This window comes from Artibeus jamaicensis, unplaced genomic scaffold (genome assembly GCF_021234435.1).
Source record: "Artibeus jamaicensis isolate MK-2021 breed Jamaican fruit bat unplaced genomic scaffold, CSHL_Jam_final scaffold_369, whole genome shotgun sequence".
Taxonomy (NCBI): Eukaryota; Metazoa; Chordata; class Mammalia; order Chiroptera; family Phyllostomidae; genus Artibeus; species Artibeus jamaicensis.
The window spans coordinates 21,798,518-21,824,452 of record NW_026522042.1 but is presented as its reverse complement, the minus strand read 5'-3'; the positions used below and the strand labels follow the sequence as shown (position 1 = coordinate 21,824,452).

General features: G+C 35.5%; 1 protein-coding gene across 1 annotated transcript in view; it reads right to left on the bottom strand.

Annotated features, from left to right (window-relative positions):
• Nucleotides 1-25,935, bottom strand: part of CDH18 (cadherin 18) — a 237,845-nt gene that overhangs the window by 68,086 nt on the left and 143,824 nt on the right. Inside the window, exons 4-5 of the mRNA XM_053657326.1 lie at nucleotides 17,501-17,668; nucleotides 7,480-7,667 (exon numbers count right to left, since the gene is read on the bottom strand). Coding sequence (XP_053513301.1) covers nucleotides 7,480-7,667; nucleotides 17,501-17,668 — 356 coding nt within the window. The remainder of the gene's footprint in view (nucleotides 1-7,479; nucleotides 7,668-17,500; nucleotides 17,669-25,935) is intronic.

Sequence of the window (25,935 nt, the reverse complement as noted above, 5' to 3'; positions counted from 1 at the left end):
GGGTGATCAAAAGCTCTCCCTTAATCTTAAATCTGCCCCTGTTTAGAGTATAGAAAGGTGCTCTTACACGGTTTACATCTGAAGGATGGACAATTCTACATTATTCATATTCTACATATAAAATATGAATAGTTAACAACCTAGCTACAGCTTAAACAATTAATGTACATTAACTTACTTAATCATCACAACACCTTTATGAGGTATAATTGTTTCCCATTCACAAGAAAGGAAATCAAGGCTCAGAAAAGGTAACTAACTTGCACAAGGCAACAGCTTGGTAGTGATATATTTGGGATTTGAACTTGGGCACTAGTAGTACCCCTTAAGTAGTATGCTACACTGATTAAAATCTAGTTAGCACATATATAAGGTGGTGTAACATTCAAATTTTCAACTAAGGATGAACATATTTTTAGTGGAATATAATGTCCTCATTATTAAAAGATACAATCATGAATCACCTTTGTAAGTATTTACAATAACACTGAAAGTGTACTGATAACTTCCCTAATTCTAAAATAAGTAATCCTTACTACCAGATCTCTTATTTTTATAATTCCCTTAATTCACTGATTCACAGAGCTCAGTAACTGAAATGCTTTTCATGCAAAATTCCTTACCAACTCTGCCCCTGCTAGAAGTACTTATTCTCCCGGAATGTAACTTCCCCAGTCAGTGAGGCTTTTCTTACTTTGTTTTAGTTACTCCTCTGTATCCTAATGTAATTCACTGTCAGTGAGTTACCTCCAATTTCTATCTTAAATTTTAGTTTCTTAATTTCATCATATTGCTCTTAGTAATTACTTTTACATATCATTACTCTAACTTATAAAATAACAACTTTTCCCTCTTTGATATGAACGCATTTAATATTACAGAAGTTATCTTCTTTCCCCATCAGTCATTTTCCATCCAGCTCTATATATTTGAGACTTTTTCATCATTACTCATTAATCGCTGATAATATTCATTCAATCACACTAGTATATTCCTCTGGAACTATATAATCATCAAATAAAAGGGTAATAAAAATAACATTAAGTCAAGTTATTCCATGACTCCATTCTTTTTCGGAGTTTGGGAAGGTATTAAAATCCGTTTTCCTAAATATTAAGAGAAAATCCTTCTTGACCTATCTTCATTCAATTTCCGTATTGCATCATCATCCAGGTTTTCAAAGGCAGAAACAGGAGCACAGTGATGAACTCAATATCGATATTTTAACACATCAAAAACATTACTTCATCCATGCAAACATTGGCCAAATCCTAGGATAGTGACTAACATTATTAATTTTGTTTCCTGGAAAGAATGTATACTGTACATGATAGGATTTTGCCAAACCATAAGATAAATGGCATGAATTTGAATGATATTTCTTCAGCTTGACTGTCTTCTTGGTGCTGTGTTTGTGATGCTTGTCAGAGACTTTTCCTGAACAATGGGCATTCTGTGGAGACTGGAACAATGTGTGAGCTCTCTTGTTATAAATTTCTCTATGTGGGAGAGTATAATGTTTATTCAACATGTGTAATCCCAAGTGTATCAACACACAGCAAATATTACATGTTTTTGTTTATTGTCATTTGAAGACTGGGAAAATAAACAAAAATATTTCATTTCAAATTACATATACATACATATATAGTGCATTTAATAATATGTATTATTTATACATATAATTAAATACAAGCATATCTATGTGTATACATGTGTGTTGATATATATCTACGCATATAAACACTTACTGATAACACATGAACATGCATAGTTTTATTCATCAGGATATTTTGACTGATCGTTTTCATCCACCTAGTGAACTAAATTATGATGTAGGTATATATAAACTTCAACTGGCTTCAGGGTAGTTTCAACTGATCTACAATTCCAGGCTGGTAGCCAGGCCTGCAGATGAACAGTAACAGCAGAAGTTGTCTAAGAGCAATTGTCTGTCAAAAGTTACTACAAACACAGTCAGAGATTTAACTGAATTGAAGGTTGGATTCTTCTGTCTTTGGAGTCTGGCTGAGCAGGAGAACTACTTTCTAAATATTAAAGCCTTATAACAATTTCACATTTGCTGAAGTTTTCAATAATGAAATCCCTAATGAGTATTCAGCTTTTATAAGTAGTTCATTAGAATTAGAAACTTATTTTTTCTTAGGTGCAAAGTGAGCTCATGCGTTTGCCTATCTGTGTATTTACAATGGGCTGAGATGCTCTGTTTGCTGTTCTTTTAGTTCATGGCCTAAAGCTTTCCAATTTCATGGCAAAGAACATCCTGATTCTCAGTCTATCATTCAATGCTTAGCAAAGTAATGGCACAGAAAATCAAATGAACAGAACCTACTACAAAACAAAAAGGTGGTTATTAGGAATAGACCTAGGACTGTTATAGTGAAACACATTCCACATTGTTTTTTCTTAGAATTCACTTAAACTTTAAAAATAACTTTTGTAACATTATGTTTACTCTTTTGATCTATCTCAATGGTTCATTTCATAAGTGAAATAGTATAATGCATAATAAAAATTGTATAATATATAGTATTAAAATAAATAAATACATATAAGTACCTTGTAATAAAAATGATTAAGAACTATTATAAGCAGGGCTATGTTTATAGCATACACACACACACACACACACATATATGGCCTGTCCAGAATGTATCCAGCCATGTACTATGAACAATAGAGACATTTATTGAAGAAGATACAAGGTACAAGAAATATTTTACATAGGGTAATGATATCTCAGTCCCCTTCAAAATAGGCACCTTGTGACCTCACAGTTTTCCCAATTGCCATCAGCTACCCCATCGAATTTTCCAGAATCTCATGGATAGTCTGAAATCGCTTCCCTTTCAAAGGTGATTTTAGTTTTGAGAAAAAACAGGTCACGGGGCACCAAATCTGGGCTGTTGAGGGGCTGAGTCACCTGGTGATTTGATGTTTTGTCAAAAAACTCTGCATGAAATGTAATGCATGAGTGGGGCATTGTCATGATGAAGCTGCCAATCACCAGTTGTCCATAGCTGTGTCCTTCTGAATCATTCAAATAGTTTTTGCACAGGAATGCTCAAGTTTAACACAAAATTTGATGCAGACTTTTTGCTATACTGACTTAAGTTATTTTGAATGCAAAGGCCACACAGTACACATACCCACTCAATGCTATCTACCTTCACCACTGACTAGTACAGTGAAGTCATCATTGTTCATACCTGCATATTCCAGTTCACCCTCCTTGGCTGCCAGGTTACATTGAGGCCGTGCAAAACATTCTCCTTATACTAACAATGGCTGGATGTTTTCCAGATAGACCTTGAATGTTCATGGGAATTACTAGTGCATTCATAATAAATTAACTATAATAAGGTCTTCCTATTCATTAGACCTAGCAAATTTGAGAGAGATATGGAATTGTTCTGTTTTATGCAGTAAGCAATTAGTGAATAACAGAAAAGACAATCAAAGAAAGCTTTATGTCTGAAAATATTGCACTACAAACATATTAAACTTGAAGTTTGGGAAAAATCTGTTTTACGAAAGAAGAAAAAGGAAGTGGATTACTAAGAAACATGAATGACAGCTTCTGCATGTAACAGAATATAATACCACAAGATATTTCATTCTTTATGTGCTTATAGGTAAAGTGGGCAACGTAAAACAAAGGAAGGTAGCTAAACAACCACTTGGGGTGGTCTGGAAACTGTATTTAAAATTTGATGCAAATACAGAGAGAAGGGAAGACATGTAGAAAAGTAAATATTGAGGTATTATTGGTATCATTGTAATTATTATCCAGGACCAACTTAAAACTTCTTTTCACCCTATTTTTAGTAAGGACCTTGTACACTGCTTAAATAAGAACACTGAAGATTAAAAGACTTGAGACAATGCCATATATTTCTTAAAATTGCAGGACCAAAATTTATATTGTGTTTGCCATTAAGAGAATGATTTCAACCACCCTTCATTGATGTGCAGCTAAATTTAAGATTTTTTTGGTTTAAATCATCAGGCATTGTATAAGGTATTAAATAGGCATAAAAAAGGAAAGCAATGCTACAAAGAATATTACTGAAAGTCATTAAGAGCAAATAGGGTTGGAGCCTTGAACTTAAAAGAGAAACATAGAACGACTTGATAAAGAGTGCAAAGTGATGTAAAGAGCCCAAGAAGAGATTCTGAAACAGGCTGCTAAGAAGCACATCCTCAGGTAGATCTTTGCGTTTGCGGAAAGAGTGCTTCAACTTGCATTCATTCTTATCACTTTTTCCCCTTTCCACCCTGTCAGGCTCCATTTAATAATGAATAAAAGTTATCAAAGTGTATTTACAAGGTACCATACCATGGACTGGTGAATTTAACTTGGCAATTTTCTGATGAGGGAATGATATGGGCAGGAACCTGCAGACACTCTTGTAAGCTGATTTATAGAGCACTGCTGGTTTCGATCTTTGGAAAGATTAGCTGCTCTGACTTTCAGACTAACGTGAGCTGCTTTAAAGATTAAACAAGGTACAGGTTTTAATGGACTTTTATCCATATCCTGCCCTCTGAGTCAGGTTAAGACCCATTGAGTCAAATAGTTTAGGTTTTAAATTGCTATTATTTACAACATAAAACATAGTCATGAAGCAACTCAGATTTGCAATGCTAATCTGAAGGATCAAAAAACTAGATGAATGCAAACATTAATGTATCCCAGCAAAAGTCTAGATTGCATTAGAAAACAAATTCAAGGAAAAAAGTAAAAGTTAAATGGAATTTGTTAACTGTCAAGATTATTTTTAATATATCATCGCTACCCTTTATAAAAGTAAAACAATCATCCTATCTTGAAAATACCTATTCTGTGTGTGTGCACAATATAGAGTGAAGAATGTTAACTATATGTGCATGCACATACATATATGTCAATTTCCCTTTATTTTTACTAAACAAATAAACAAATTAATTGAAGCCATGCAGGGTGGTAAAATCCTCACTGTCCTTAATCCCACAGAATATACTTGTATTTCAGATCAAGCATATATTCAAACCATTCACTGTCACCTTCACTTTTTAAAGTCAATGATGCTCCATAAGCAAGGCCACCCCCACACACACATATATACACATACATCCCTGAGTCTATCACAGTAGAAATTTATCTGCAACCACTGTCTTTGTCTTCCTGTCTGATTTCTCATGGAATAAGGCATACTGCCGCCATGGGTTGTGTCTTTCCACCTACGATCAAGATTCTAAGCAGGGCCATCTCTGTCTTAGTTCAGTTATTAAAAATCAGTTATTCTGTCTTTTGTATGCTCAGTTTCTTATTTCTATTGACCCTTTACCTATCTGCATGGAAACAAACTTTCAAGTTCTTCCATTTACAATGAAAATGTTCATTTCATCATGTTCTCATTAATTTGCTTCATAACTTTTCTCCACCACTTTATTATCAAGTTTCCCAAAGAGGATGGTGTGATTTTTCTTTTTTTTCTCCATTTCCTTTATTCACATTTTCTCTCCAGCACACTGAATTTGTTCTTTTCTTTATTGTAGCAAAGAAAAATATATGTTTTCTCCAACCAAGCATGTAAAATAAGTAATTGTCCAGACTCTGAAGGCAGACTCCCAAAATCAGTTTTCTGTTGATAAATTCTACTTGGCTCCAATTTTTTATCTCTCCATGATTCAGTTTCGTAGTCTTGACCTAACTTCTTTAGATGTGATTTGGTTTATTTTTTTTATCAGTGAAGCTAATGACACTTTTATATTTAATGTGCAAGTGAGTTTTAAAGAAATGTTAACAGGTCTCTTATCTCAGCTAATCAAGACACAAAAAGTACCTCAAACCTTTCCCGACACTGAGAAAACACCCTCAATAAATACTAGTTGCTGCTATTATTATGTTGAAAATAATGATGATGATCAGATGATAATGATGGTGATCTGAAAACTGCTAGTGACAACCACTCTGTCCTCTCTTTTAACAAATAAAATTAATATTTATGACCTTAAATTGATTTAAAGTTCTAGAATGTTCACATTTTATCCATCACCATTTTCCACCTATACTGTCTCCCTTAGAAATTTTCAATGCCAATATTCTCTCCTAGTTTTAAATTTTTCATCCAAAACTGTATTTCTCTTCTGTATTCTACTTGTTTTTTTAAATATTGGTGTTATGTTGATGTTTTTAGGATTCAGAGTTTATATTTCAGAAGGAACTGGTCTATTTGCCTGAATTTCCCTGAGTGAAAACCATTCAAAGGAATGAAAAACAGGCAATACCTTCCTCATCTTTTTATCCATATTTCCATCTGTGTTCTGAACATATTCTACAGTAGAATACTTTGTAGTACTTGCTAAAAAGGCCAATCCCTGGGCCCCACTCACTTCACCCTTTCTGAATCAAAATATGGGACAGGTAGTGCCTAGGGATCTAAATAGTAGTAGATTTTAAAGATGAAATCACTAAACATTTAAAGACTGAGCTACACTGCACTAGGAGTTACATTTAAATTGTTTGTTGGGAATTTTCTGAGTTCCACTTCACTTTTATAAGGACATGAGAATTATGTACTCTTAAAAGAGAAAAGATTCAACCCGATGGCAAATTCTTAAGGGGAAGGGTTGTTAAGGAACGTGCATAAAGGACCCATAGACAAAGACAACTGAGGGAGGAGGACTGAATGTGGGAGGTGGGAGTGGGTGGGGCAGGGGAGAGGAGTGGGGGGGAAATGGGGACAACTGATTGAACAATATTTTTTTTAATTTTTTAAATTTTATTTATTTATCTTCAGAAGGGAAGGGAAGGAGAGAGGAGAGAAATATCAATGTATGATTGCTTCTCATGCATCCCCTTCTGGGAACTGGCCCCTACTGGGAACTGGCTTGCAACCCAGGCATGTACCCTGACTGGGAATTGAACCATAATCTTTTGGTTCGCAGGCCTGTGCTCAATCCACTGAGCTACACCAGCCAGGGCTAGTTTTTTTTGTTTTTATGTTTTTAAATAACAAAAAAGAATGGGGGATAAGGGCAATGGTTTCACCAAAGCTGGCTTGATGGATCTAAGACCATCAAGTACAAACTTATATCTTAAAGAGTGTTACCTAACATGATGAAAAAGTTTAAATTAGGTAGAAAAGCCTCCTAATGTTACCAAATTACTACAACATAGTGTAGTGATTTTAATAGAACTGATATGGTGATAAACCTGTTATCTGAAAACAAAGATGAGGGGCACATTCAAAGTGTATTCTAAATCATATCTTTTCAAAACATAAAATATACTTTATAAGACAGTATCCAAAGACTCAGTCACATGTTGCATAATTGAAAGCAATGACCTTTTAAAGAGGAAATATTTTTTATCATCTAATGACCTGTTAATATGGATTAATCATACCTCTTCCAAATTTCTATTCATGGAAAAATGAGTTACCTAAATCAATTACATTATTTTCACTTTACCTTCTTTAAGAACAGGATCCCTTCTCTGGTCTCTTTGTCAGTAGAGATGGTGAATATCCCAATACCATCACCATTAATGATGGAGTATGTCATGTCAGCATTTGAACCAGTATCTGCATCATTTGCCTTGATTTTCCCAACAGCAGAACCAACTTGAGCTGACTCAGGAACATACAGCTGATAGTGCTCTGCAAAATATTTTATATTAAACATTTCGATGATAATGTTTATATTTTATAAGAAAATGCATTAATTATTTAGAAAATTCATTTAAATAAACATTAAATTAAGTAATGCATAAAATAAAGTTGTTTTCAAATATTAAATATTATTGGGTTGTCTAAAAAATCTTTATGCTTTTTCACATAAAATGACAGACATGTTTTTTATTTTCACCAATAAGTTTATTGATTTGGATATTTTAAGTATGTCAGCCATCTCCCATGTGGTACAATGTTGATCATTCTCAATTAACGTCACAATTTGATCACTGTCAACTTCAACTGGTCTACCTGACCGTGGAGTATCGTCCAGTGAGAAATCTCCAGCGTGAAACTTCACAAACTACTTTTGACATGTTCAGTCAGTCACAGAACCTTCCCAATATACTTGCATACATTTGCATTTCAGTTATGTTTTTACCTTTCTTGAAATGATAAAACACAATATGCTGAAAATATCAATTTTCTTCCATCTTTAGTATTAAAATAGTTACACAAAAAGTCACCAATTTTGATGTTTTTTTTAACGTACACTGACATTACAGCTGTCAGTATATAATCTAACAAAATTGTTAGAAAGATACAGGATGTCAAATGAAGTTAAAGATAACTAAGGGTTACTAGATCCATCTTACAGAAAAAAAAATTTTTTTGGCCAACCCAACAGTACACCACTTACTAATGAAATAATTGATTTATACAAACTTTAACACATATGCAAAATAGCCTACATGTAAAGAATTTGTAGATATCTGTATTAAAGCATTTTATCAACTCTTTACCTGTAAACAACAGAAAGATAGATGAGGGAAGTTTTCATTCTTAAGTTGAGCAAAAACAAACATAATACCTACTCAAGTACTCGCACAATCCCCAATCTTTCTTTCTCCAAATAACATGTGAAATTCAAAGTGAAAACAGGAAAAAAAACATGTATGTAATTTTTTAAAGATTTTATTTATTTATTTATTTATTTATTTATTTATTTATTTTAGAGAGAAGGAAAGGGAAGGAGAGAGAGAGGGAGAGAAACCTCAATGTGCCCCTCATGTGCCGTCCACTGGGGACCTGGCCTGCAGCCCAGGCATGTGTCCTGACTGGGAAACAAACCAGCGACCCTTTGGTTCACAAACCCATGCTCAATCCACTGAGCTACACCAGCCAGGCTTATGAACGTGGTTTTTATTTTGATCAATAAACTTATTTTGGTGCATATATGGCTTGATGCATAAGCTGTGACAAAAAATATAATAAATATTTTATACATGTATTTTCACTCATTTCCAGTCAGCTTCTAAAAATATTTAAAGTCATTTTATAATAAAGTCAAACATGGATTATTAAAATTAAAAATTAAGAATAGAGATAACAGCTACCCCAGCAACCCATATTCTGGGTATTTACACAAAACTTGAAAACAATTATTCACAAAATTATATGCACTCAATGTGCATTTCAGTTTTACTCAAGTTGTCAAGATGTGGAAACAGCCTAAGTGTCCTTTGGTAGATGACTGGATAAAGAAATTGGGGGGGGGGGATGTATGTGTGAGCATACATATATGGATAAAACTCAGTCATGAGGAAAAATTTACTACTGTCATTTGCAATAACATCAATAGATGTTGAGAATAATTTACTAAACAGAATAAGTTGACAGAAAAAGTTAAGAAGCATTTGATTTCACTCATATGTGGGATATAAAATTGAAAGCAGCTAATGAAAAACCAAACAAAAAAACAAACAAACAAAAACTCATAGACACACACAACAGTATTGTGGTCACCAGGGATAATCCATCTAATAATTTTATGGTGCAGTCCAGTCAGCATCTCTACTGTTGCCAAAATAATTCCTCAAGGTACTCTGTTTGAGTTCATGAGAAGGTTATGCACTGTGAGAATGTTACCACATTTTCAAGAACATTAAAGTAGATTAAAAAATACCACCCAGACTGCAATTTCACACATACACATAAACATATATAACCACACATATTATCTATACAAACACATATCGGTGTGTTAAATAGTATTTCCCCTCATGTATTAGCTTGAGACAGGAAGAGAAAGAAATAAGGACATAGAGGAACAAAGATACCATATATTTAATTTTTAGAAATAAATTTTATGGTTGGGTTCATAAGCACTTAATTCTTTTTCTTCTTTTTCTTTTCGATGGCACAGCACTTAATTCTTAATTCTCCCTACTCAAATTAAGGGGAGAGTTTTCCTAGCTCCATCCCTTTTCTTAGAGCATTTACTAGAGAAAACAGTTATTGTGTTAATAGTTATCAATAATGGAAAGATACTATATCTGTATCGTGTATACCTGAAACATTAAAAACACTGGAAACTGGTTGAAAAAGTATTAGTTACAGAAGCTCTGGAAAGAGTCGAAGGTCCATAGCAACCAAGGTCCATAGTAACCAAGCAGGACTCTGGCGGCACGTGCTCTGCCCCACCCCACCCCCAGGGCAGAGATCCCAGTCTGCAGGAAGTGTGGCTTAGGGCCCAATTCTCTCTGCACAAACATCAACAAAGATGACGAGACTTTAACCAGCATGACTAATAATGTGAGAGAAGATTCTTTTACTAAAATCAGAGACTAAGTGGAGATATAACCATAGATTTTGTAGAAAGAAAATAATTGTAAGAGAATACTATAAAATTGTACACTGACAAGACAGATAACTCAAAGGACGCTGACAGTGTTTTTGAAACACACAAGCTACAAAGACTGACTTATGAAGAAATTAAAATTGTTCTTATCAAAAATAAAATCAAAAGAAAATAAGAAGTGTTAACAAGCAGTAAAAAAATCAAAACACTTGTGCATTGCTGTTGCAAATGTAAAATAGTAAGTATTCTATGGAAAACAATATAGTAATACCTCAAAAATTAAACATAGAATTATCATTTTATCCAGTAATCCTACTTCTGGCTACACATGCGAAGAACTGAAGACAGTGACTTGAATATATATCTGCACAGCAATTTCACAGTAGTGTTATGACTAAAATGGAATCATCCCAAATATCCTTCAATAGTGAATGGCTAAACAAAATATAAATTAAATATACAATAGAATAGTAATGAGCCTTAAAAATGAAATGGTGATATATACCATAGTATAATGGAAGCTTGAAATAGTATGGCAAATGAAATTTAAAAAGGGCAAAAATTGTATAATTCTACTTACATGATGTAACTGGAAAAGTAAAATTCAGTGAGAGCAAGTTGAATAGTAGTTACCAGGTACCGAGCGGAGGGGAATGCGCAGAGTTAGCGTTCAAAGGGTATGACGTTTTGGTTTCTCAAAAGAAGAGAGTTCTGCAGGTGGATGGTATTGAGGATTGCACGGCAGTGCAAACGTGTGGACACCACTGGACTGTAATTATGATTAAGGTGGTAAATTTTATGTTATGTAGATTTTATCACATGAAGGTTAGGTCAAGATGTGAACAATTGCTATTTGAATCTCCCTTGAGAATGGTAACAATTGGGATACTATAAATGCAGGAATAATGTTACGACAGGGAGAAACACATAAAAGTGAGAAAGATAATATTACTACAACAACATATAATTTTCTCTAATATGTTAACTGTGCTCTGGTTTGCTGAGGGAGAAGCTGAAATAGGAGTCAGTGCAATAGGCATTATTGAATTTTAGACATCAAATTAATTGTAGAATATTAGTGAAGTTTTTTTCCTCTGTTTGAATATATGAAGTCTGTCCAGAAGGTATCCAGCCATGTAATATGAAAAATAGAGACATTTATTGAAGACGCTACAAGAAACATTGTACATGGGACAATGATGCCTCAGGTCCCCTTCAAAGAGGCCACCTTGGGACCTCACACCGTTCTCCCAGTTGCCACCAGCTGCCCAGCTGTATTTTCCTGAATCTCATCCATGCCCTGAAATCTTCTCTTTTTCAAAGGTGATTTTAGTTTTGAGAAAAGCCAGAATTCACAGGGCACCAAATCTGGGTTGTAGGGGGGCTGAGTCACCTAGGTGATTTGATGTTTCACAGAAAAAACTCTGCATGAGACACGATGCATGAGTGGGCAGGTCGTCATGATAAAGTTGTTATTTAGCAGTTGTCCACAGCTATGGCCTTCTGAATCACCCACATAGTTTCGTGGAGGAATGTTCAAGTTTAACACAAAATTTGATGCAGATTCATTGCTCTATCTTAGTCATTTTGAATGTGACAGGCACATAGGTCACGTGCTCACTGGATGACATCTGCCACCCCCACTGCCTAGTACAGGGAAGTCCTTGTGGTTCATGCACACATATCCCAGTCCACTGTCCTCGGCTGCCAGATTATGTCGATGCTGCACAAATTATTCTCATTATATTAACAATGGCTGGACTTTTTCTGGACAGACTTCATATATGACTAATTTCTGTTATAGTCTACCTCATTAGGAAGTTTAAGGGTATCTTTAAACAGAGCTGGTATTGCCTATTTTTGTTTTGATACTATGTAAATATACATAGCACAAAGCTACAAATATCATTTCATATTTTTGTTTCTGACTGTGGTGTAACTTTAATTGCTAGATATTATCCTCTCCACACGATTTCTTAGAATGCATCATAAAATGCTAATGATTAGCTGAAGTACATTTAAAAAAAGTAGATTTGGTAGGAAGAATAAAAAGGCATTTGGCTCAGCGAAGCTTGTCCCTTTTAACTCATTTTTTTTCTCCAGGATGGTATTGATTCTAATTGCTTTTTAAAAGACCCATTCCTTGCTTCAGTAACTTTGCCAGGTGAGCAAATAAGTCATTCCAAAAATAAACCCAAGGAACAGACTTCCAAGCCTGTAATCAATCTGATCATTACATTATTGAGACTAATATTTGGATTACACATATAGTATTTATGTGTTGAAGGAAGTGGCTGTGTATAAGACATATATTTATTTATGGATGATTCTGAGAGAAAACTGATTGGCATATACATGATTATAAACTGTAATACCCAAATTATCTAGGTTGCCTGACATTGACAGGATTAACCGGAGACTTTGTAAATCTCTCTTTTAAACTATTTTATGCCGATAGTCTCCATTGGAAATGCTACTTTCAAATTATGAAAAAGACACAGAAAGAATAGGGAATTTTCCTGCATCTAAGAAACTTGCGTTGAACATTAATTATTAATAATTGTATTGTGCTCGGCCTACAATGTTTTTAATACATATAGTAAATGACTAATACTATAGCTGTTTAATGTCACACATTAAAAAGACAATTGTCCAAAGACAACTGAAGTACAAAGACAATTGTACTTCCCTGTACTCTGAAATAATATCTTTAAACCTCCTTAACACAGCACACTCTGTTTTACAGTGTGGCAGCTGTAACAAAGCTAGCTGCCTGAGGAAAAGTTTTTTCCTCAAAGCAAAGATATTGTGGGCCCCTTTTGAATAACTCTTACTTTTAATCATATCATACTCATAAAGAAATTAAAAGATGGTAAATTTATAAATTCTAATAAAAAATTCTTCCTATTTTTCAGCATTCTTTGAAGAATTAAAAACCGATTTACAAAAACTAGCAACAAAGTATTGCTAAGAAATCTTTGCCTTTGACCATAAACATAAATATCTATACAAAAGACAGTAAGTACAGGGGGAAAAATCAATCTATAATTTTTGACCTAGCCTACAGCCAAATAAACTTAAAACAAATTCTAAAATGACTGACATGTTATGACTGGTGAGTTTCTAAATTGACAACCTCAGATTTTTTGAATACCCAATTTTAAAATTAGAAAAATGCATGACTCAGTCTTTGCCAGTTTGTTCTATGTTTCCACGCCTCTGGTCTATTTTGCTCTTTATTTTGTTCATTAGATTCCTCTTTTAGGTGAAATCATATAGTATTTGTCTTTCACCAACTGTCTTATTTCACTTAACATAATGCTCTCCAGTTCCATCCATGCTGTTGCAAAAGATAGGAGTTCCTTCTTTCTTTCTACTGCATAGTATTCCACTGTGTTCCTTATGGGGACCCAGTCCACAGCCTAGGCACGTGTTCTGACTGGGAACTGAACTGGCAAGCCTTTTATTCCAGGTCATTTTCTTCGCTGATACCAATGAGCTTTTTATAAATATTGCTCTACATTTAAAATCCCTTTTTAAAAAAAACTATAATAGCAGATTAAAAAAAAAACAAAACAAATCAGTAAAATCTAAGTGGTTTAAAGAAACATTTAAGAACTAAGCAAAATATAGTTTGAAAGTAAAACATTATACCATCCACACAGTAACTGATAAAAAGGTCTGGTATGCTATATTAATATCAGACAAATTGGAATTTAAGAAAAGAACCATTATTAAAGGGAGAGGTTTCACACTGAAATATTTTCAATCTAGTCTACTCCAGTTCTCACTTACTCAGAGCTTATCTACTTAAAATGAAAATACAGTGCTAGCTTTTTTTTTTTTTGTAGCTGCATATTTTTTAATCATTTAGAGGAAAAGGAAGTATTGCTGTAAATTCTTCTTAATGAATCCTTTCTGTTTAAAAGGACATCAAAAATTATACATAAAATTTCAAGGTTAATCATAAACAAATATCTATTCGCTTTACCTTTTTAACCTCATAAACCTTTTTTATTTTATTTTATTTTATTTTATTTTATTTTTTTATAATTTTATTTGGTTACTTTTCAAGTACATTTTTTTTTTTCCTCTTCCCCCCCCCCCCCCGCCCGGTCTCCCCCCTCCCTCCCATTCCCCCCCCCCAGTCCTCATCTCTGTGTCATTCATACTTGTTCCTCAAAATCCCTCCCCCTTTTTCCCCTTAAGTTCCCTTCCCTCTCCCCTCTGGTCGCTGCCCAGGCATTGAAGGACAAATACCATATGATCTCACCTTTGACAGGAAGCTAAAGAATAAAACAAATAAGCAAACAGAATAAAAACAAAGACGCTGAAATAGAGAACAGTGCTAGCTTTAAGTTAAGATCCAAGAGATAGCAAGCTGACCTGACTCACTTTCTCAGGCCGTGGTAGATCAGCAGAAGAAAGAAAAATAAATAAGAACACTATAAGGTAATATTTTTGTACTTTTTGTGCTAGATATTTATATTAGAATCAATCAATGTAAAGGTGTAAGAAAGATGGCTTGCTCAGATCAGTAACAAGAGAAGGAAGTCAGGGGCAATGTAAAAATCTGCATCTTAAGAGAAACAATTAGATTGCGGGATCCATTTGATAACTGGATCAGAATTATGTAAACTGAATTGTATATGAGTTTGTGCTTTTCATGGGGCTTCATGAATTCCAGTCCTCCTACTACATCATTGTTTTCTCCCAGCAGTACACAGTATTTCCCATTGTAGAAGTAGCCATTTGATGAGGTATAATGCATGCGGGTAAATAAAAAATACACCACTGCAAGCTGCTTTTGTCGTTCTGACACTAAATTATTCTGAAAGCAGCAATATATTATTGCAATATGAGTGTAAAATAAAATATCTTTTAAGATTTCTTTTTTTAAAGATTGTATTTATTTATTTTTAGAGAGGGGAAAGAAGGGAGAAAAAGAGAGTGGAATATCTATGTGTGGTTGCCTTTCACACACCCCCAAATGGGGACCTGGCCCACTATCCAGGCATGTGCCCTGACTGGAAATTGAACCTGAGTCCTTTTGGTTCTCAGGCTGGCTCTCAATCCACTGAGCCACATCAGCCAGGGCCAAAATAAAATACGTTTTATAAAAGTCAGAGTGTGTGCTGACTGTTTTTCAAAACTAAGTGCATCTTGCACTGGCAGGAATGACATCTGTCAGTCATTCTGTATAGAATGTTACTGAGTAAAGAAAGGCAGATCCACTAGGTATAATGAGTCCACTCAGAGAGCACACATTTACCATTTCCTTGTCGGGTAAAACGATTGCTTCACCATGAATGGATGCTTCAACAATAACACTGTTACTATACTCGTCACTAGTATAATTTTCTGTTGAATTCTAAAATCAATTTTAATGGACTTGTAAACTTTAAAATTAGTTTATAGATAGAGAAGGAGGGAGAGAGAAAGGGAGATGCTGTTTGTAGCATGGCCGAATGTTCACTGAGCCCCTTTTGTGCAGAATTGGGTTTTCTACTTGATTAAGATATAAATTATTAATATACATCTTAAAATAGTGGTGGTGGAATCTATTTGAAAATAAAGTACACAAGTTAGTATTGTAAATTATAATCAACTTTGTACTCAGTTTAGTTGGGCATTATGACTCATTATCTTTATAAAAATCTTTGAACTTGAGTTTTCTCATCTTATTTAATAATAGCACTTCTGTAAAAATTACAAGTGTCTATATGTATATTGCATGAACTAAATTATAAATAACACAAAAATATAGTGTACTTTGTTAAATGGCTTAAAATTTAATCATACGGTATGATTTAATATGATATGAACCTAACTATGATTTATACTTTTTTTCAGACACACTTTCTTCACTGGGCAAATGCCAGTGGACCAGGTGACATAACCTTATCCCCAGAACCAATATTTTAAAGTGATTTTGCCTAACTGTGAACGTGACTTGCTTGTCTTTTAGCAAAGGTAGTTTGACAGAGTATTTAAATTGAACTCATTCACCTACTCATTAGTACTAATTTTTCAAGGGCTGGGCACTGATTTGAATGCTTAAGTTTGCAAAGGCAATTCAAGCATCACTCTTACTTGGAGGGATGCAAAGTGCTTATGGAGATGTGCACCTATGCTAATAAATGTAACCTGAAAGTCCATGGAAAGTGCTATGTGACAAGAAATTAACATTAATTAACTTTGCTCATTCTGCAACAAAGTTCAAAAACTCATTTCAGGGTTTTTAAACAGAAAAGTGTGAGTGTGGAGAATTCTGAGTTGAATGAAAGCCATGCCAAGTGTGAGCATGTATGTGTTAGGGACAGGCAGTGCTCCATGTGGTTGGGCCCAGGCACTACTGAGACCAGTGTTAAAAGATCAAGCTGGGGAAGGCTTGTAGCACTGACTTGTGAAGAGCCATTACTGACATACTACATTGTCGATTTTATTAGTTTTTAAACATGGGTAAGAAGAACATAAGGGACAGATCTCCTATAGGCCTTTTATAATTAAAGAGTATTGTATAAAATGTCACCTACAGTTCTGCCACATTAAAAATACTCAAATATAATTATTTGTTCCTTATTATGAAGATGTCATAAATATTTCTTCCTTCTGAGCTAGTTTATGCTCTTCATTCCCAAAGATTCTACTCTGAGACTCTACCTTATTATATTAGTGGTACTTTGCTGTTGGATGGTGTGTGCATGTGTGTGAAGAACATTCATTACTAATATAAAGGATTTCTTTTTAAACTTCAGTCAAAAAGGTACACATGCTACCATTGTGCATGAGAATGCCCATATCAATATTTATTTTGAATGTCTCTATGAATAACTTAGTGATCCATAAATACTTTAGCAAATGCAGTGTATCATTACTCAGTACAATTACACCTTTTTTAATATTTACCTGTGAAACCTAGTGAAACATATACCTATAACACTGTGACAATTACCTACCAGGTTCAGGAGACAATCAGTTGAATGATTTCTTTATCTCATTCATATCATAGAAGGGAGACCATACAGCACAAATACAAAATACTCCATGTAAGGTGGAATATTTTGCTGATGGAATATTCCATGTATGACAGCAACATGACATTGTGTATTCACGTATTTCATTTTGCTTTGCATAAATGACCAGTAATAAATTCAAATGAGGAGAAACAGGTACATACTCTGAGGAAACCGTGGGGGATTGTCGTTGACGTCTGTCAGGGTGATGTTCACTGTTGTCGACCCCGAAAGCCCTCCAACTTGCCCAGCCATGTCTTTGGCTTGAATGACCACTGAGTAGTGTTCTCTGGCTTCTCTGTCCATGTTATGTAAGGCAGTTCTAATAACTCCTGTAACACATATTTAACAACCCACTGTGAGTTACACAATAAATGAGAACTAACATAGAAATATTTCTCTTTTTTTCTAGTTTTAAATAAAATACTTCTGAGAGATAAGCCAGGCTTCTGAGACAAAGAGTACCTGAACCATGTTACTAAATTGTCTAATTGGTACATTTACTACAGGCACATGTCACAAACCATTCTATTCATGGCAAAGGAAAACACCCATTTCCTCACCCCGTGGGGCAGACAAGCTCCCAGAAGGCACACTGCAGCAGGAGCTTGTTTGTTCTGTTGTGTGTTCAACATCCACAACTTGTGCTCCTCATCTGAGATGATCTGAGGTTAATTTTCCTCTTTACAGGACAAGTTATGTAGTTTCTTAACATGGTTGTCAAAGTTTGATAATGGCAACCATTAGAGAAGGGTGGATGCTTGAAGAAAGATTATAGGTGGGGGCATTTTAATTTATAAGGTCTCCGGAAAAGTCCAACCATTGTCAATATAATGAGAATGCTTTGGGTGACATGGCTACAACCTGGCAGCCAAGGAGAGTGTGCTGGAATGTGCATTTGTGAACAACGATAACTTCACTATACTAGTCAATGGGGGCGGTAGACACTGTTGAGTGAGCATGTGTATTGCGTGGCCATCACATTCAAAAGGACTGAACTAAAAGAGACACGAATCTGTGTCAAATTTTGTGTTAAGCTTGGATATTTTTCTACAGAAACTATTTGGATGATTTAGAAGGCCACAGCTATGAGCAAATGGTAATCAGGCAGCTTCATTACAACAAACACGCCTGCTCATGCATCATGTGTGGTGCCAAGTTTTTGGCAAAGCATCAAATAACCCAGATGACTCAGACTCCCTACAGCCCAGATTTGGTGCTCCGTGATTTCTGGCTTTTCTCAAAACTGAAATCACCTTTAAAAGGGAAGAGATTTTTCAGGAAAATACAACGGGGCAGCTGATGGCAATTGGGAGAACTTTGCAAGGTCCCAAGGTGCCTACTTTGAGGAGGATGAGGCATCATTGCCCTGTGAACAATGTTTCTTGTATCTTGTGTCTTCTTTAATAAATGACTCTATTTTTCTTCTTACATGGCTGGATACTTTGTGGTCAGACTTTCATATATCAAGACTAAGAAACTCACTACTACTTTTTTGTCAAAAAATAAAAATTATAAGAACTATATATAAGTACATAAGCAAAATAAAGAAAATGATGAGATTGCTTACAAAAATCACATGTGAACATTATATTGTTTATCTTATAAGGACAAAGGAGGCATTCAGTGGCCTTTTTCAAAAATTAATACTTAGATCCAATAAAGAAATAAAAATACTATATATCCATTTATAATTATACATAAGTAAACAGACACATACAAATTAGATAGCTTTGTTAAGAGAAGCCTAAATTTAAAAATGAAACACATTTCCCAGAGGATCAAGTTTACCCAAGCAATACTTACAAAGTCATAAAATTTTAAAAAACTGTCCTCTATATAGATGATCTATATTATTAATAAATATCTAAATAAATACATATAAATTATGTGGATGTAAACATATAATATAAAGTCTATGTGGTGCTCCAAACATCAGTCAGCATTTAGCAACCACCTTTTTACTTGTATTAAACACATCTGCCTCAAGTCACTTCGAGAAAGACACCAAAATGACTTCAATCAAACACACACTTGATTAATAGTTAACAGTGCAATTCACAGCATGATGCCAACTTATAATAACTGCTAACTATAGAGTTTAACACATTGGCAGACAATATCTTGATATAATGAAAGATAATTGGTTGTATAGTCAAGTTAAAAATAGTCTTTTAAAAGTGGAATGGAATAGTCAATCACTTGTTTTGAATATAGAACACTGAACAGTTGGATTTTTTTTAACTGATGTAATGGTTTGCACAATGAACTTTGAGGGGAGAGCCCCAGGCACCAGGAAAGCAGATACTGTGATTTAAAAATTTTTTGAATATATAATTGAAGAGTTCAGGAAAACTTTCCTGAAGCTAAATACAAATTAAAATTATTCTTATCAAACATTATAATATGATAATAAATGATTAATCTAATTTATGCATATAAAAAGCCTCAAGCATCTTTTTAAAAAAGGAACAATGTTTTATCACATATAATAATTATGTAAGAAATAATTAAATTGATGCACAAGTGACTGAGGTAAAATTTTGTTAATATGTGTCATGAGAAAATATGCATTTTCTACTATTTGAAACAGAGCAAAGATGCCATTGTAAAAAGAACACATTATAAGTGGGGGTTTCCTGTGGTGGGAAGAAGTATGGGATTGATATAGGGTGCAGCCAAGAGGGGGGCCCCAAAAGGGATTTGGAATGGGGTCTGGAACTCAAGGTGTTTAGAAAATATTGGAGAGACATGTAAGATGTCCTCACCACTTCCACCAAAGGTGTGAGCTGGGGGAAGGGACACAGGGAGCAGGAACATGCAGGGCTCTTTTGTACAGCCCCAGACTTGCAGCTAATCCATGGCATGGCCATTTAACATATCTATAGCCTTTGGCTGTTTGCTCTGTTTGCTTAGATGTACTAAATAGCTGTGGCCATGCTTGGAGCCAAGGGGATGGAAGTCACTTCCTTCATGATGTAGCTGGGGGGCAGGTCCCCCGAGTTACAGTGCATGCATGGGAGCTTGGAGAAGATTGGCTTCATGACATGAGGCCACCCTGGCCCAGACTCATGACGGCAGCCCAGTAAACTTGGAATAATACAGGAATGCTGGCAGGTGTAGCTGATTATAGGAGGAGTCAGAAATGGGGGTACGGAGGAAGATTGGCACGGGGATTTAAACCCAGACACAGCAGCCATTGAGAAGAGTACCACACAGCTTTGACAGAGTGTGGAATCATATACCTGGGGGTAGAGAGAATCACCATGCGGCTTTAGCAGAGAATCGCCACTCGGCTTTGCCAGAGTGGCAACCCTCTCCTCTCTGCAGCTTTGGAGGACAAGAGAGATCCACATGGTCTGGCCAGAGTGCAGACCCCTGCAGCTTTGGTAGAAGAGGCCCACACAGCTTCAGGTGCTCCCTTTGGACACATGGCCTGGGAAGCAGGAGAGACTTTGCCTGGAAAATGGGTACAAAAAACTCTTGCCAGTAGAACATGAGAAGGTGCCACATGACTGAATTAGTTAGAGATCCTGCCTGGACAGCGACACAGCTGATGGTGCCAGTGGCCTGGAAACATGGACATGTCCTTTTCCTGAGTTACAGTAGCCTGAATTAGGGCAGGGAGAGAAGGAAGCACTGTGTGCCTCTGTGGGTATCCTAAAGGACTTTGATATTTTAATAAAGATGTCAGGTCACTACTTTAAGTCTGTATAGCATTAAATAAACATTTCCTTTCCTTTTCCCAAATCTCTGGCATTGAGAGATGTCTTTACTATAGACCAGTGGACATAACAAACCTTGGCCCTTGTTGTTCTGCAACAGGATCACTGTCCAGGATAAGGCTTTATAGTGAAAGAATTAAAGTAACATTCTGCAGAATATAAATACATAAGTACAAGAAATCAATCATTACGAAATAAGTGCTAGGTGTCTATTTTATAAAAATTATAAGAACATGGAGAAAGGACTGAATGTGGGTGGTGGGAGGTGGGGGTGGGTAGAGTGTGGAGAGTGATGGGAGGGAATGGGGATGACTGTAAGTGAATGACAATAAAAAATTTTTAAAAATTATATGTTATTCATTTAAGAGAATCAGAAAAGAAGTCAGCACAACCCCTTGTTTTATATTGTATGGACTTCGTTGATGTCATTGCATTGCCATTATCTCCCTTCTTTTCTAATAGAGATACTTTTGAAACAAAATGGGGAGAAGCTTGTCAGTCAAATTTGCATATGGAAAGGAAAGAGCACATCCAGAATCAGCATATACTTCTCAGATTGATTGTCTACAGATCCATTTAAATTCACAACTCTCTTGAGAATGGCCTGGTCACATGGGCTGGCTATGACCTCCCATGAGGACACAGAGGTAACTGGGACTGTTACAGCCGAAATTGCCATAACAACACGATGCCAGTACACAACATTCCCTTTCCAACATGTAGCTCGGATTCTCATAAGCAGGATGGCTTAGAACACTGTCATACACAGTACTTATTTTCTTTAAATAGATGGCAGTTACAGCATAGGTCCACAACAAATTTGAGGAGAAAGTACAAAAAGTTACCAGGTACCTCTTCCTGCCTATACACAGTCTCCCCCACTATGAGCACCCTGCACCAGAACGGTTCATTTGTTACATCTAATGAATCCATATTGACATATCTTTTTCAGCCAAAGCCCATAGTTTCCTTTAGGGTTCACTCTTGGCGGTCCATGATCTTGGACAGATGTCTAAATGACGTGTATCCAGCAGTAAAGTATCACACAGTATAGTTCATCTGCCCTAAAAATCTTCTCTGCTCCACCTACTCATCTTCCCTCTGCTCGGCCTCTGGAAACCACTAACTATTTTAGCATCTTCATAGTTTTGCTTTTTCTAGAATGTCGTATAAGTGAAATCATACAGTGTGTAGTCTTTTCAGATTGGCTTATTCACCTAGTAATAAGCATTCATGATTTGATGGCTTATTTCATTGTAGTGCTGAATAATAGTCCATCATCGATGTAACACAATTTATTTATACATTTACATATGGGAGGACATTTTGGTTGCTTCTCAGCTTTGGAAATTATGAATAAATGGCCATAATAACTCTGAATAGGTTTTTGTGTGGACATAAGTTTTTAACTTCATTGAGTAAATATCAAGGAGTGTGATTTCTGGAACTTATGGTTAAAAGTATGTTTAGTTTGATAAGAAACCTCTCTTCAAAAGTGGTATTGGAAAACTGGACAGATACATGCCAAAAAATGAGACTGTACCCCTCTTAGACCATATACAAAAAGAAACTCAAAATGGGCTAGTCTTAAATGTAAGGCCTAAAACCATAAAACTCCTAGAATAAATATATAAAGTAAACTATTTGATATCAATATGACTAATATCATTATGGACATCTCTTCTTGAGCAAGAGAAACAAAAGAAAAAAAATAAACAAACGGTACTAAATCAAACTAAAATCCTCAAGACAATGAAGGAAGTCTTCAATAAAACAACAAAGGCGACCTACTGAGTGGGAGAATACATTCACAAATGATAGAGCTAATAAAATATTGATACTTATTTTTAAGTGGGTTGTTTTCTTATTGAGGTTTAAGAGTTCTTTGTATATTTTAGAAAACCATCCATTATCAAATACCTATTTTTCAAATATTTTCTGCCAGGCTATAGCTAATCTTCCTATTCTCTCGACAGTGTCTTTCACAGTACAGAAGTTGCTAAGTTTCTTTTGAAATTCAGCTTTCCGATGATTTATTTTATAGATCATGATTTTGTATTTTATTTAAAAGTACTTGTTAAATTCAAGGTCGTGGAGACTATCTCCCATGTTAACTTCTAGAAATTTTATGTTTTTGAATATCATATTTAAAAATCCATTTTAAGGGTGTGATGTCTCTGCCATGTTTTTGCATGTGTATGTTCATTTGTTTCCACACTGTTTGTTGAAAGATTATCTCTTCTCCACGGTGTAGTATTTCCTTCTTTGTCAAATATCAGTTGACTATTGGTCTACTTCTGGGCTATTTTTCTATTCTTTCTTTTCTTATAAGTCCAGTATTTCCATCCATTAGGGCTCCACCTTCATGATCTAATCTAACCTAAAATACCTTCCAAAGTCTCCATCTCAAAATACCATTGTATCGCGAATTAGAGTTTCAACATGTAGATTTGGGGAAATACAAATATTCTGTCCATCGTTGGTTTGAAAATTCACCTCTCATACACAGAGATCAAAAAAAGAGGCAGACCACTCCAAATTGGTAGGTGGAAGTTTTAATAAGCAAGGGAACTTACATACAAGGCTTTTTTGGGGTGGCTGAAGACCAGGAGAGCTCCCAATTCACACTTTAGAACCTTAAGAGTTCATACAGAGACCTTGCTGGGTTCAGGCACATACAACATCTAACCACACATTGCTCTCTCAAAGCTGAGTCCTTCAAAACAGCTTCCTTTATGGGAACTTTGGCTATGAGTATTATTCAATGGGCAGGGGATGAGTGAGGAGCCTCTGATGGCTCTGATCCAGCTCCAGGATAAATCAGTCTCCATGACTTCCCTGGACATCTTTAAGGACCACAAGTGATTCCAGTACAAGATGGTCAAGAACATACTTTGAAAAGCCATTACTGGAAAGACAAAATTCTACCAGAATGTATGTGTACTGTTTTGTATTTACTACCTTCATCACATCATGCCAATAAATGCATACACATATGGGAAACATGCATACACACAAACAAAAATAATATGCAATGGCAATGGTAATGTATCTTCTGAAAACTGTGAAATCTAAACTTATATACAAGACTAAACTATATTTATACAGCTCAAGTACAAAATAAAGTGGTTTTTTTTGTTTGGGTTTTTTTGCCACGTATGCCCATGCACATGGTATCATAATCTAACTTAATTTTGTCTTCCAAATAAACTTAATCAGAAATTACCACACATGACATTTTATCCAATAAATCTGTAAAGAAAAACATACAAAGTAGCCATATTAATTACCAGCAATCATTACATTGCTTATTTATTTAAAAAAAGAAGAAAACTCTTTCATTTACAATACATATTAGGTAATAGGTAATGGCATATTCTGAATGTTTGTGGGACATGCTTCACTAGCAATGTTTACTTTGAAATTGTTAAAGGGAATTGTTGCCTTTATTCTCTTGTGATGCTGGGTTGAAACAACAGGATGTGATTACCTTTGTATTATTTTGTTTTGTTTCTTATTACTTTCCTGGTAAACGATTGTAGGTTCCCTGCTGCCTGCAAATTACCTATTGACTACCGCTTCCCAATCACCTTGATATGTAGGGGCTTGTAACTGGGAATTACCCTCTGTGGAATACAAGGTTATAGCATTGAAAACCCATCTGTGGCATAAACATTGCTCCTTGCATCCAGCTCACAGGTCTGCCATATGTTTATGTTCCCTGAATGATGAGATTCATATACAGAAATAGATTCTCCAAAATGTTTTCTTTCATTTTTACTCACTTAAAAGAATTTAAGATTTAAAAGACAAATTTGGTTCATTAGCTATTGCCACAGAAGACTTCAAAATGAAATCCCTAAAAGGCTAGAACAAACACACAAGAATGCACATTCAAATTCCTACAGAAATCTCCAAGGTGCACATGTGTGTTTATAAGAGAAACTGGTAATTTGCTTCAGTGTCTAAACTGCACATATGCACTTTGGCTTGAATGCTTATTTTACTCCTTTATTTGCTTAATTGTTCATCCATTCAATGTCTAATATGTCATTCTGTAATATCTCTTACAAGGTGCTGGATCTCCAGTGTTTCTTTCATTGGGCACAAGGGCCAGTTGATAACAAAATCATGTGGGACGTCAGTTACCATGTAATGGCAAGGATGCCACCTCTGACCTACTGAGTCAGAATCTGGGGGAGTGGGCCCAAGTATCACCATTGTTGACAAGCTCCTTTCCTGAATCTCACGAATTGTCAAATTTGAGATATCAACCTAGAGATGAAAACACGTAATACGGCCTCAAGGTGCTCATGTGTCAGTGGAAGATCTGTTTATTTAAGATAATATGAGGGTCCAAGATGGCAACAGAGAAGGTAGAAGCTACACTAACCTCCTACCAAGACCAAACTGAAGTTACAACTAAATTGTTAGAAAGGTCATCCTGAATGACAAATGAGAACTGGCTGGAAAGAAGCCTTACAACCAAGGACCTACAGAAGAGACCGCATTGAGACTGGTAGGTGGTACAAAGGTGCAAGAGGGCTGAAGGGGCTCCCATGGGTGGCAGCTGAGGTTTCAGAGGATTGTCTAGGTGTACGGGGTAGGGTGTTCACCCTGAGAAACATGGGGTCTATACTCCAAGCTTGGCTCCCCAGCCTAGAGCACCAGAATGGGGAAAGTTTTCCACAAAACATTCAGCTGTAAAAAGCAGTGGGGTTTCTGTCCCCCAGAGAGAGGTGGCTATAGATGCAGCTACTCTGTTGAAGGTCCAAAGCCTTCCAATGGACAGGATTCATTTGGAGCCACTTATCCTGGGTTCTGGCTGGAGGAGGGCAGTGTGTAATGTAGCTGCCTGTGGAGAGTCTGGGGCT